The sequence below is a fragment of the Astatotilapia calliptera genome, chromosome 11 (genome assembly GCF_964374335.1).
Source record: "Astatotilapia calliptera chromosome 11, fAstCal68.1, whole genome shotgun sequence".
Classification (NCBI taxonomy): Eukaryota; Metazoa; Chordata; class Actinopteri; order Cichliformes; family Cichlidae; genus Astatotilapia; species Astatotilapia calliptera.
In genome coordinates, this window is record NC_137432.1 from 35,887,082 (window position 1) to 35,900,715 (window position 13,634).

The following is a 13,634-nucleotide window of genomic DNA, read 5'->3' on the forward strand; positions in this document are numbered from 1 at the left end:
AACTTTTTTAATTGTATTTTTTAATAAACTAAAATATCATTCACATCTAGTTTTAATTTTCACCTCGGCTTTAATTAACTATTACAACTTTGATGAGAGCATATACAATCCATTTGTAGAATCACCATCAAATTGACTTTAGTCACAAATAAGGTTTTGATTTTTTCCCATCCTGAAATTATATTTCTACCATCATTCACTGATGTTGTGCGAGTGTGTTAAAGATTTAAACTTAAAACTACAGTTCCCTGTGACTCCTTCGGCGGCTGCGGCCGAGCGGACGTTCAAACACCACCGAAGAAGAAGTCATTCGGCAGAATGGAGTGATTTAAATGTGGAGGTTTAACTGAGCTTTATATCGTATTTCTGGCCTCTCTAAGAATTTCAACACCAGACTGTGGCTGTAGATACTTTCCTTTCCCCCGGTGCTGTTGTCATCTGTTGGCGGCTCGTTGTGTGAGTAACTTTGGGTAATAACAAGCCCGACTTCTGCGGTTGTACACCATATTTGGCCGAAGAGGAAGCCGCGGCTGTAAACACTGACCCACGTTATCTGCGGCACCTGAAACGGAAGGGTGCAGGAGCACCAGAGGATGGTGGCCGAAAGGGACAAAGACATAAGAAAGCTGGGGTCCAAGTCAGACAAAAGTAAAAGTGAGCCGAAGGTGCTGCGGCTTTAGGTGGGCAGAGTGCGGCAGGATGAACTTTCCTGCTCTGTCAGCAGCGCTGAAAACAGCCGAACAACCACTGAGTCAAGTCTGGTGGTAAGTACAATGAGTCGATATTGAATTAGATGGAATCCACCCACTCATTTTTCTATTCATCTATCTGTTCATCACATGTAGGTGCAGCTGCTCCTGCACAAATTTCCCCCAAATGCCATGACACAGTGGCGGCTTTTCCCCGTCAACACGCCCACTCTGGTGAGCCCTCACCTGTTAAACAGGACCCCAGTGGCTATCATTGGTTGCAGGTGTGTGAGGCCAGTTTGCTGGACCAGCAGGGAGGGTAAGCATCAAGCCAAGTAACATTTGTCAAGAAAAACTATAAGAAAAAGATAAGCTGGGGCTGACTGAGTAATAACACTGACTAGGCAGAACGATGCTTCTCATGCGTGTTTGCAAAGTAAAACCCCCAGATAAGGCTGTTACAGTAGAAATACATTACGTGAGAAACGTGATTCGTGGACAGACGCCTGAAAAAACAGTCAGGTTTTAAAACGAACGAGGTAGTAACAGGTAATTTAGCTTCCCTCCTACACAACTACAGGTTTCAGTCGTTTGTGGTTGGCAAAGTGTGCATAGATTTACCCATGAAGAACCTGGGGCAAAACAGTGAGCTGAGACTGATTTACTGATACTGCAGTTTTAATGCCAGTCTTTAATCAGTCCGAGGAAGGACCTCCAAACACACAAGAACTTATCACATGATTTTCACTACACAATACTGCCCAAAGAACCCTAGAGAAAATCTGCAAAAAAAATTTCTACTAGTCTAAATTATCCATTCATTTATTCTCTTCCACTCATCCTTGTCAGGGTTGCAGGAGCCTATACAAGCTGTCTTCAGTTTGTACAGGTTGCCAGTCAGCCATAGGCCTAACACTTAGAGACAGACAACCATTCGCACCTATGGGCAATTTAGAGTTACCAGTTAACCTAACCTCACTAACTGCATGTCTTTGGACTGTGGGAGGAAGCCAGAGTACCCAGAGAGAACCAACACAAGCACGTGGAGATGGTGGAATTGAACTCAGGACCTTCTTGCTGTGAGGCAGTAGTTCTAACCACCATGCTGCCAGTCTAAATTATGCTTTTTAAAAAAAAAAAAAAAAAAAAAATTTATATAGTAGTTTCATGCCAAGAGAGAGCATTTTGCCTTCGTTGATGGAGCAGTGTAGATGCACTGTGTCGTTGTGGATGTGGTGCAGGTTATGGATGAGGACGGTGAGAAGGACAGTTGTGCAGCAGAAGTGACAGATGGATTCAAGGTGAGGTGGGATTACATCAGGTTTTCAGGTCTGTAGTCAGATTAAAGAGGAGGTGGAGGTATGCACTGAGGAGAAGAGGAATGAAAGCCAGCAGAAGCATGACAGAATTCATGTGTGCGAATGAGACAGGGAGACAGATGTTAAGGTGAAGCAGCAATGAGAGGGAGTGTTCGCCCAGGGCGCCAAACAGGCTAGGTCCGCCACTGAGCGGGTTGGTGTGGCAGAAGAGGATGCTGAGGATTGAGTGAGGTGGAGGCTGAAGAATAAAAATGAGAACTTAATGTATGCAGTACTCATTTTATACAAAAATTATCATGAAGCTAAAAAAGAGCATCGTGACAGATATCTTGAATGCTAGGAAAACAGGGAAGTGGAAAGAAAGGGAAACGAAACATGACTTAAGTGAGCAGCAGTCTCCAGTGCTTCACCTAACGAAGCAACAGCTGAACTGTTTTTCTAGAATTGTCTTATCTCACGTGTAGCAGAAAGGAGGAAATAGTCTGCTCAGACAAACACTTTGCACTACTGGAATCACTGTGCATGGTTTAGGCCAGGGAGCGTTCCCAGTGTGCTGGGAGGGAGCTCAGCAGGGGTCTTGGAGGTTAAAATCGGCTAATATCCGATTCGACCGCACTGGGTATTCACAATCTCTCTTCAGGTAATGTTTAGAAGACTTTACAGCTGCAGTGAATGTGTGAAAACTGCTTTCGAGTAACATTATGAAACTTTTGAGGGAAGTACTGAAAGTGGCTTCTTCATTTTAATGATTCATCGCATCGATGCTGAAGCACAGACAGCGCTGTGTGTCTAGGTGGAGGCTTTTCACACCATCTTTGAGTGCGACCTGCCAAAAGAGGTTTTAGCACAAACGACAGCGCTGTTGAAAAAAGATTTTTTTTTAATGTATTTAGATAAACATTTCATCCTCATAACTGTGCCCATTATTAACGGCATTTAATTTTACGACATTTTTTGATCACTTTAAATACATAAACAGCACATCAGTCAGAAGGAAAACATAAGTACACTTCTAGATTTAAATTGGAGTCATTAGTTCCAGATTAGGTGACACTGTCTAATTTAAATAATGTGCATCTAGGCTTTACTGCCACTTTAAGGTACTGGGGGTAAAAAAGTGTGGGGGCATTTCTTAGAATCTGGTCAAGAGCTAATAACATGTCTAAAATATATGAAACATATCATGACACTGTAAGAAACTCTTTCTTTTGGGCTGGCTTCGTTAACGATGTAAATTTCATTAAAATGTTGCAGGAGGATTTAAACAGCAGGAAGAAAATCCTCAAACATGTTGCAACAGAGACTGGTGCACATTTATGCAAAAAACTTCACGGAAATTAGGGCCGATTGCTTTCGTGGAAATAACCTCTGGTACCAAGAATATACTAAAATGAAAAATGTAACATGTGTTTGTGTTTTTGTTGAAAACAAATTTGAGAATATAAATTTCTCTTGCAGTGCCATTTAACGATCTATAGGCACTGTTTTAAACAGAATTATCAGTTTGCTTTTCTAGTTGTGGTAAAGAAGCCAAAATTAAAGCCGTAGGATTTATTTCTTTTTAACATAGCTGAGTTTCAAACAGCTCAGTTTGTTTAAAGCTTATACATCTGACACTGTTGATGGCTGTCACTGTAAAATCAGCCTGTGAAATACATCGTCTTTAAGTCCAAACCTCTAGAAATGTAGCTTGAGGAGTTAAGTCACCACATGATCGTAAAACAGTGGTAACAAAGACATTTAAATTATAAACATAATGCACAAAATATACATTTTTAATTCAGTTACTTGTATATTTTTTAACTATCAGCCAGAACTACAAGCACCACCGCAGAATGTGTAGTCTTTAAAGTAATCTTTGTGTGTTATTTTTGCATTTCAGGTATTAGATTGTCAATACAAGTATCTAAAAATTGTCTTTTTTCCTGCATTCCTTGAAGTCCTTCAAATCTTTCATTTCAGTGATGTGTTGTGTCATTAAAAACAGTGATCATGGAGAAGCCTGTCACTGAGAAATGCATCCTTTCTTTTCCCAGTGATGCTACTGACATATCTTTACAGCCTTCTTTCTACAGCCCGGTGCACAATCTTCATTTATTTGAGTTTTCGTCAGGATTTTCTCTTTATTGTCTCTGAATATTGAGTATTTTTCTTCATCACTTCGATGAATAAGTCACTGTTGCTAACAATCGGGCTATCCTGCCTACTGCCTTTCTAGCTTGAATACTTGGAAAAAGAACGATGGTGGGCCCGCTTACTTACCCAACAAAATTTATTCTACCCTTTTGACATTTGCTGAGTCAGAAAGATGTAGGTTGAAACCTCTTTATCAAGATGCCTTTTATTAATTATAAATATTTGATTCATAATTAGCTTTGAAACCAGCTAGTTCACAGAAGATGTTATCACAGTCACTACTTAGAAAACCACCAAGTTACTGTCCCTTAAGAAAGAATTCAGACCCCTGTACTTAAAAAAAAAAAAAAATCTGTTTTGGTTTTAGTGACAAAGTGAACTTGTGTTTTTAGAAATGTTTTGCAGGTGGCTTTAAAGGTCACAGGTCATGTTCTGGTTAAACTCTGGTTAAGTAAATTCAACCAAAAATTAAAAAGACATCATCAAAGCACAGATCTCTGGTGGTTACAACACCATCACAACCAGAGATCTGTGCTTACTGTTAAGAAATAAATCATGATACCACTACCATGCTTCAGTGTAGTGATGCAGGTTTTGGCACTACTGATGGGAAAAATAAAGAATTTATATCCCTTTAAGAGATAAATGATAGATGGATCTGAATACTTTTGAAATGACTGTAACTTCAATTGAAAAACACAATTAAATATTGAAACTTTTAAACACTTGTGTTCAGACATAAAGATTTTTTTAGATTCTCATGAGCACTGATCAAGGCCCACTGATCAATGGCCATGACTACCATTCACAGATACTCTGAAGCTCCATTTCATAGATTTTTTTTTTTTTTACTTACAAAACTTTTTGTATGAGGTCACAGCAAATGAATCCCCCCAAAATGGGCATATATAGATGTGACTGTGAGCACAGCAGCTTGAGCCACGTGCTTTTCAAAGCTTCTGTCTGTCAAAATGCTTCAGAGAAGATAAACTGAGGGGCGTGCTAAGCCCAGTATAAAATAAGGATTATTTTGAGCACTGAATAATCAAAAAATACTGCACTGTACAAAAGTCTTGAGTCACCCCTCATTTCTTTATCTTTTGTTTCCAGTAAGTCGGGCTTCCTTGTGATGGTCATAAAGTGGTCTCGAGTGATGGATCTCCAGGTGTTTTGAAGGTCTTTCCAAGTTTTTCCTTTTGACATTGGCTGTTTGTTTTTTTTGTTTTTTTTTGGGGGGGGGGGGGTTGGCTCATTTTAAGCTCAGTTCCTATACCAATACATTTTCAAAGGAATGTTTGTCATCACGTAACAGACGGCTTAGCAGAGATCTATGAAAAATTCCAAAGATAATACAGTATAACAGGCATAAAATAATATTTTGGCATCAACAATGGATTTCAACAGAGCTGCTAATCTCAGCATTGTGTCCGTCATATCCTTGGACAAGTGGAGAACAAAAGAAGAGGGCTGGTCTAAAACGCTGTCTAGGAAACAATCCAGCAAATATCTGACACAGAACCTGAAAGATCCATCTGACCCTTCAGATCCGGGGTCCCCAATCCCAGTCCACGAGGGCCGGTGTCCCTGCAGGCTTTAGATGTGTCCTTGATCCAACACAGCTGATTTAAATGAATAGATTAACTTCTCAACATGTCTTGAAGTTCTTCAGAGGCCTGGTAATGAACTAATCATGTGATTCAGGTGTGTTGAGCCAGGGTGAGATCTAAAACCTGCAGGGACACCGGCCCTCGTGGACTGGGATTGGGGACCCCTGCTTTAGATGATCCATCTGCTGTTCACTAAAGCCTCATCAGTAGAATGATGGTAGTCAAGAAGTCATTTTTAAGAAAGTGGGTTACGTTCCACCCTTAAAGGACTGGGGATAAGGGAAAGTTACAAAAGGTTTCTGTGTTGAAAAAAAGGAGACAGGGAGCCAAAATGGTTCAATTAAAGGGTTTTAGTAATGTTTCTATTAGTAATTAACCTAAAAGAGATAGACAATCCACTATCACCTTTTAAAGAAGGAAAACAAAACCCAGGAGTTGGTCATTAAACTGAGAAGCTAAAAAGGGTTAGTAACCAAAACGGACTCCTCTCCACAGAGCAAACAGCCACCACGCACAGCTCACTAGCTCAAAAAACCAACAAGGCTCTCCAGTGCTAGAGCGCACCTTTTTCAATTAAATACTCTTAATTGCCGATTAGTCAGCTGTACAAAAAGGGCATCGCCTAAGGCAGGAGAGACGGCAGGACACGCCCACACGAGTTGTGTCATTTATAATCTTGGCTGTATTCTGTGTGCTGTTGTTATATTTTTAGTTCTAAAAATTTTTATTACCATGAGTTTTCTCAGTTAGTAAAAAAAAATGTTGGTCTTGTTGAGGGTGAAAGGTAAGTTTGTATTCACTGTGAAACCATGAAGACTCTTTGTGTTTCCCTTCTGTAAAACCCTTTGCTTGGCACTCAGACATGATTCTCACCTCCTCGGGAGAGTTTGGATAAGCCATTCTTTAAATAAAGCTGCATAATGTATATCGCTATTGTTGTTTTTTACATTTTCGATGATCAGGATTCAGTGCAGTAGCAAATTCTTTACTACTGTTTGTTTCAGTTTGATTTTTCTCACAGGGGTCTGAAAGACTGAAACTCCTGAACTTGGTTTAAAGTTTTTCTAAGAAGTGTGAGTAGGTTTGGTTTGCTTCCTCTTCCTCTTCTGAAAAGGTGGTTACTGTACTTCCTGCCTTTGCACTCAGAATACACCAAGCAAAAGTGACTCAAGGATGTGTACTAATTTCATTCAGAAGTAATAATAATAATAGTAATAAGATAAGATAAGATAACCTTTATTAGTCCCACACGTGGGAAATTTGTTTTGTTTTGTCACAGCAGGAAGTGGACAGTGCAAAAGTTATGAGGCAAAAATTAGAATACAATAAGAATAAATACAGTACACAGCTGTACAGAATAGAATAAAATACTATATACAGTAGAATAAAATAAAATAAATATACAATAAGATAAAAATAGAATACAAATACAAATACTATATACAACTGAGTAAAAATACAACGATGACAGAAAGGATTATTGCACTTAGTATTATGGTATGGTTACTGTGTTTAACCATGAGTTTGTCATGTCTTATGTTTTTAGGTTTTCTAGAACATGCATATATTCTGTGTTGTCCACAGTTTATTGTCTCTGTTTAATTTATTTGCTTTTAATTCCTCCTTTTTATAATTTTTTGGTAACTTTAAAAAAAAAATTAATGCTGTTTTAAAAAAAGTTGAATAAAAGTGAAATGTAAAAAACAAAAACAAGCATATTTTGAATGTAAAGTGGTTATTTTTTTCTGAGTTTTCTTTATTGTTTTACTTATTTTACCTAGTGAATAACATTTATTACTAAAGATCACAACCTGTAGATCCTCTCTAGATATGACTAAATGTAACTGCTGGTTCAGATTACAGTCTGTATATCCTGTAGTTACGCTGTACTGATAGTTACATTAATTGTTAACCACATGTCCATCCATCCATTTTCTTCTGCTTATCTGGGGCCGGGTCGTGGGGCAGCCCAAGCAGAGAAGCCCAGACCTCCCTCTCCCCAGCCACCTCCTCCAACTTGTCCAGGGGAACACCGAGGCGTTCCCAGGCCAGCCGAGAGATATAATCTCGCCAGCGTGTCCTGGGTCTGCCCCGGGCCTTCTCCCGGTGGGACATGCTGGAAAACCTCACCCAGGAGGCATCCTTGCCAGATGCCTGAACCACCTCAACTGGCTCCTTTCGATGTGGAGGAGCATCTCCCGAATGGCCGAACTTCTTACCCCATCTCTAAGGGAGAGGCCAGCCACCGTTTGGAGGAAGCCCATTTCCACCGCTTGTATCTGCAATCTCGTTCTTTCGGTCACTACCCACAGCTCAATAACAGCACAGTTAACAAAATGTAACAAAAATAATCCAGATTAATGTCCTATTGGGGGGGGGGATGAAATAAACTGCATAACCATGTGTTTGTGCTAGCAAAATGCTATCAAGTATCAAACCTGGTGATAAACGTCTGTTAAGTAACACTTCTAGCACGTTTTAAAATGTTGACTGCTTATTGGTTCTATATTCTAAATCTAAATAACTTTTTAGACTGACAGACTGAATGTGAAGCAAAAACTCCTCATTCTCAGACAAACAAGTTGATGTGTGAAGGTACTGCTACAAGAGTCCGTCTGAATTATACCGGATCACAACAGCTACGGAGCACAGCTCCAACCTCTCCGTATCATCAAACATTAATGCACAATAGACCTTATCATGTCAGTAGCAGACGTACATCCCTATGTCAGCTCCACAACCCATGTGTGACCATAACAGTTTATATTATATTTTTGCATCATTATTCCGTATTTTGAAATCCTAATGGATTAGAATTGTTGAGATAATCTGTGGTTCTGTTCTTACAGCGTTACTGTAACATCAGGTTTCATTTTAATTTTCAGGCATGCAGAAGTTGGACCCCAAAGGCCTTCTTCCTTTGACCACAAAGCAGTGGACCTCCACTGCTCACAACAGGGTGGACCCTTGGCTGCTGATTCTTACCTTCATGCAGTTGCTCTGACCCTTCAAACAGGACCAGTTTGCCTTGAGAGCCCCTGCCATCCTCAAACTCCCTCAGAGAGTGGAGCTCTTTGGCTCACCCTGACACTCAAACCCCTCTTAGAGTACAGCTGCTGCTCTGTTTGAGATGGTCTGGGCATCTGCTAAGGTGTAAGTTGTTTCAGGCAAGTCCTGCTGAAAGGAGACCGATCCAGGACAGACTGAATGCATTATGGGGCACATTTACAAACAGTCTGCACCAGAACAAAACCCTCTTTGGCTGTTGAAAATCTACTGTCAATATTTACTAAAGAGCTGCAATGTCACTTTTCCCACGGCAGGATGGTTCAAAGCTCTGAGTGCAGTGCCTTAGCTTTGGCTGTGCCCTGTAGCGCTTCACTAATTCCTCTTCCTGAGTCTTTAGTTTTGTTTCCTTTGCCCTATCAGTGTTGTGTGAATTTGCCCAGCTTAGTATATCAGGACGTGCATCTTTTGCCTGTGCATTCTGCTACAGGAGCTGAAGTGACAGATAGGCAGAAGGAGGTCAGACTGCTACCTCCATGACTGGACTATTGTTCCACATAATTCACACATAATTATCTACTTTCTCCATAACCAACCAACCAAATATAAGGCTGCTGCTACCTGTCAGTCACAGCTTAATGAAACTGCAGCCAAACAGGAAGGAACATTTACAAATACGTAGTACTTTGGTAGATGCAGCTCCAGTCAGTCTAAGAATAGCACATAAAAGGCTTTCTGGTATCTGACAACACAAGTGATTATGTATCTCTTTTTTAAGCAATACTTCTAGAGGTTCTCGTTTCACTGGAAACCATCAAAAAGCAAAACAGCACTGTTCTAAAAATACCGCGGTCACAAAATGCATCTGCTGTGTGAACCTCCAGATGCTGAGACGCTTCCTCTGCCGCTGCAGTCGGTACAGGATTTAAGAACGTTGGATCACAGACTCTGCACTGAGCCACAGCTGAAGAAGAAAATGGTAAGTATCACCAGATGTTGGAATTTTATCAGTTTTAACTTGTGTCAGTTTTCACTAACGTTTGCATGTGATGACTGGGAAATGTTTTCTCTTTATAAGGTTTATTGATAATTTTAGAAAACATAATTTGGGCCACCATATAATGCAAGTCTTAAATTATATTTACTCCTCAGTTGTTTTTGTAGTTGTCCTTTGCTCTTGTATGCCAGTGCTGTTTTTTGGTACTTTAGCATTTTGCTTGGTGAAGTCTGATGACTGGTTGATTCTCATCTTGACTTTCTGGGCTTGGCGGGTCAAACTGAAGATGATGTAACTTTAATACAAATAAGGTGGACTGTGCCACAAGGAGGGGAGGGAGTTGTAATTAGGGCGGCTGCTGTGTTCGCTTCGTATTACTCCTCACCCCCCACCCAATCCTGTGGCTTGTCATGTCTTTCACAAAGTTGTGCTGTGGACATTTATGTGCTTTTTGTGCAGAGGAGTTTTTTTGTTTCCTGTTCTTATGCTGTCCTACCATGGAAGCACAGCATGAGTAGAGGTCTCTTTTTTTCCTCTTGTACTTTCCCATTGTTGTGTATATTTCAGTGTTTTTCTGTAACGCTGCCGATCTCCGACTTGTATCCCCATGTAATGTCTGTGTTGTGTCTATATAAGGTCGGGGGTCCCATTTCACTGCAGGGCAACCTGCATGTGGCGAATAAAGCTTTGATTGATTAATTACTGTGAGACTCTTTCTTCCTGTGGTTCTGCATTCTGGGTCTTTGTCAAAATAAACTGAATTTTTACCAATAAACATTTCTCTTTAATTGTAATAACAGTTTAGCGGTTTATGTACTTCTGCAAATGTAAGCAGCTGTTAGATGTATTTGTAATGGTGTGTTGATATGGAGTAGTATTAGTCTTGTCATTTTTTGTCGTATTCTTTCCTGGTTGATATGAACCATGTAGGACCAAAGTTTGTTATTTATAGCAATTATTATATATAGTTTTTTGGGGAGGGGGAATGCCACATGGCGTATATACTAATGAGTTAATGTGCACGTCATTCTTTCTGTGCAGATCTCTTACTTCGACCTGTCTGGAGGTTTGTCCAACAAACACAGTGTGTGGAGGACAATGACAAAGCTTTTTACTAACGCTTTGGCCAAAAACATCAACTGGAGGGGAAGAAATAACAAGCACAAAGTAGAGAACCTCACCATCAAGAGAGTTATCCTCAGTGAGTGTGCTTCTACAGGACACACAAGAAAATATGGTGTATTTTAAACAGTTAAAGCATTTACTTACTTTCATGTGTTCACTTTGCTCCCCTTTTACCCCTGCAGACGCAGTCAGGCAGAACTCGTTCTGTAAGGATGCCGTGGATGAGGAGATAGAGAGGTATATAAAGCGATGGCTGCAGCTGGCAGGAAACCGAGATGGAGGAAGAAAAAGAAGACAGGAAAAGGGAAAGGAAGCGACCAGCATGGGGAACTACTGTGTAGAGTAGCACAAAATGCATCTGCAGCACATGTTATTTTGACTCTTACATCTACAGCATGAGATGAAAAGAAAAATACTATCCCTCCAATGAATGCTCACAAGGCTGGATTCATCATGTCGTGTTTACCTGTCATGTGATGCTACATGTAAGTTAGGACCTGATGGACACAACCAGAAACACAAACACAGTTACTTTTTAAAATATTATTTAAAAAATGCTTGCACTTTTACTGTTATAGCCATTGTAGTTTGTTCGAGTTCATCATGCATTACACTACTATGCATTTTAATCATATCTCGGCATCAGTTTATAATGCCATTTCCTATAATCATAATCATATTTATTCATTTTACTCTAAAGATTATTAATTTCATGCAGGAAGATCTTGTAGTCATCACTATTAAAACATTTATTGTTTGGGACGTTTAAGGATGCTGTCTGTTTATGTCATGTGTGAGCATGTCAGTCCCAGCCACGAAACGCACTAAAGTGGTGATATCAATAAAATTACATCTTGTTGTTAATTTTTCTACATTATTTGCTAGTTGCTTATATTTTCTTCATAAAAACGACTTCTCCTTTTGCACTTGGTTTCAAATGTGCACTGTGTGGAAACTAGTGACATCTAGCGGTGGATTCGTGAATTACAACAACCCAAGCATGTGGTAAATCAAATTCAAATTTTATTTGTCACGTACACAGTCATACACAGTACGATATGCAGTGAAATGCTTAGACAACTGCTCGTGACCTAAAGAAAAAAAGAAAAGGCTATGAATAAGAGGAAATAAATATGAAAATTAAAAAGGGTAAATTTAACTAGGAAGGAATAAAATAAAATATAAAAATTAAAGTTAAAAATGAAATAACTGTACAACACAAATTAGAATGAAGGGTAAATTTAACTGGGAAAGAATAAGATAAAATATATAAATTAAAGTTAAAAAATAAAATAACTGTACAACAAAATACACAATACACAGTATAGAACTATATAAGAATGTATGAAGAAATATAAATATATATATACACAATAACAGCAGCAGTAGATTATCTGGTGACTGTTTATAAGTTTCCACTAGTGCCATCCTGGTGTTCTCGATGGGAGAGATTCTGCTCACTGTGCAGATATGAAAGGCTCATTATCAGCTTACAACAAAAAGAAGCTCACCAGTATTTTCAATTATGTTTAATGTGACAGCTGACATAATTGAAAATACTGCAGAATTATTATAACTATATTCCATTTCTGCTAATAGAATCCTAAATCTTACACACTGTCTTCTTTTAAAATGATCCAAGTGCCAGTCAGTCTACATCCATTAAGCCCATATTATCAAATTAAAAATGAAAATTAATTCACCCCACAATTGAGTTTCCAGGTAGAAGCTTTGAAGCTCCCTCACATTGGACAGGAAGTTTCAGCTCTGAGGAGTCTGCTTGTCCCAGCCACTGAAAAGCATCAGTATAGCACGATGCTGGCTCACAGAGTTTTGCACGTTCGCTCATGCTTGTGCAGATTTTGTCTGGGAGATTTGGCTTCATCCATCATCGGAAAATGTCATAGATTGCTGCTACCCAGGACACTCAGAAGAGATCTCAAGAGTTTCACTTCATGGTAAAATGAATGAAGTTTTATTTTTTATTTTTTTATAAATTCACAAATGTGCCAGGAGGATTTCCAGGACTTATACATCGGGGAAACCAAACAACCTCTGGCGAAGCGGATGGCACAACACAGAAGAGCCACCTCGTCAGGCCAGGACTCTGCAGTCTATTTACGCCAGTGATGAGGATGTACACATCCTGGACAGGGAGGAACGCTGGTTTGAGCGTGGAGTCAAGGAGGCCATTTACGTGAAAAGGGAAAGACCATCTCTGAATCGAGGAAGGGCCTAAGGGTACATCTTTCGCCATCTTACAGTGCTGTGATTGCAGCCATTCCCCAACTCTCTGTGAATGATACTCATGGCCATTGATCAGTGGTCATTGATCAGTGGGTTTTGGTCAGTGGTTGTTGATCAATGGTCATGAGAATTTGCATAATTAAGATTAAGGAACTGACCTCCCAGCCCATTGTTCCTTCATTGGGCTGGTTTCAGTCATTATGCAAATGTACTGTTTATAAGATTGGGGACACCTGCAGTCAGCTGAGACTGAAGAAGTCACTTGGATGAGTGACGAAACGTTTCCCCCACAAAACGCTACGTCCAGATGAACAGAATCAACTTTTGGAGATTTACTTTCCTGGATGATTGAGAATGCATCAAGAAATTCACAAATACTTATGATTTCAGAGTGCATGGATCATTGCAGAATAGTTTGGCCAAATGAAACCAAAAACAAGCGAGGCCTCTGAAGCAATTATTGGCAAAGCAAGGTACATTAATTTATATAGCTCGATTCAAACACAAC

General features: G+C 39.7%; 1 protein-coding gene across 6 annotated transcripts; it reads left to right on the top strand.

The window, feature by feature from the left end:
• Positions 1-246: 246 nt before the first annotated feature.
• LOC145431879 (uncharacterized) lies at positions 247-11,756 on the top strand. Of its 6 annotated transcripts, none has more exons than XR_013912186.1 (6): positions 247-764; positions 846-1,008; positions 8,637-8,918; positions 9,642-9,736; positions 10,796-10,955; positions 11,062-11,756. XR_013912186.1 is itself a non-coding variant. In XM_080308176.1 (6 exons), the coding sequence occupies exons 4-6, from the start codon at positions 9,617-9,619 to the stop codon at positions 11,223-11,225; spliced, it is 444 nt and encodes a 147-aa protein (XP_080164302.1). In that variant the 5' UTR covers positions 257-764; positions 846-1,008; positions 5,255-5,320; positions 7,720-9,616; the 3' UTR covers positions 11,226-11,756. The 6 variants fall into 6 exon arrangements, 4 of the variants coding, with proteins under 4 accessions (XP_080164300.1, XP_080164302.1, XP_080164303.1 ...); XR_013912185.1 differs by having other exon boundaries at positions 248-764; positions 8,637-8,904; XM_080308176.1 differs by adding an exon at positions 5,255-5,320 and having other exon boundaries at positions 257-764; positions 7,720-9,736.
• Positions 11,757-13,634: the final 1,878 nt, after the last annotated feature.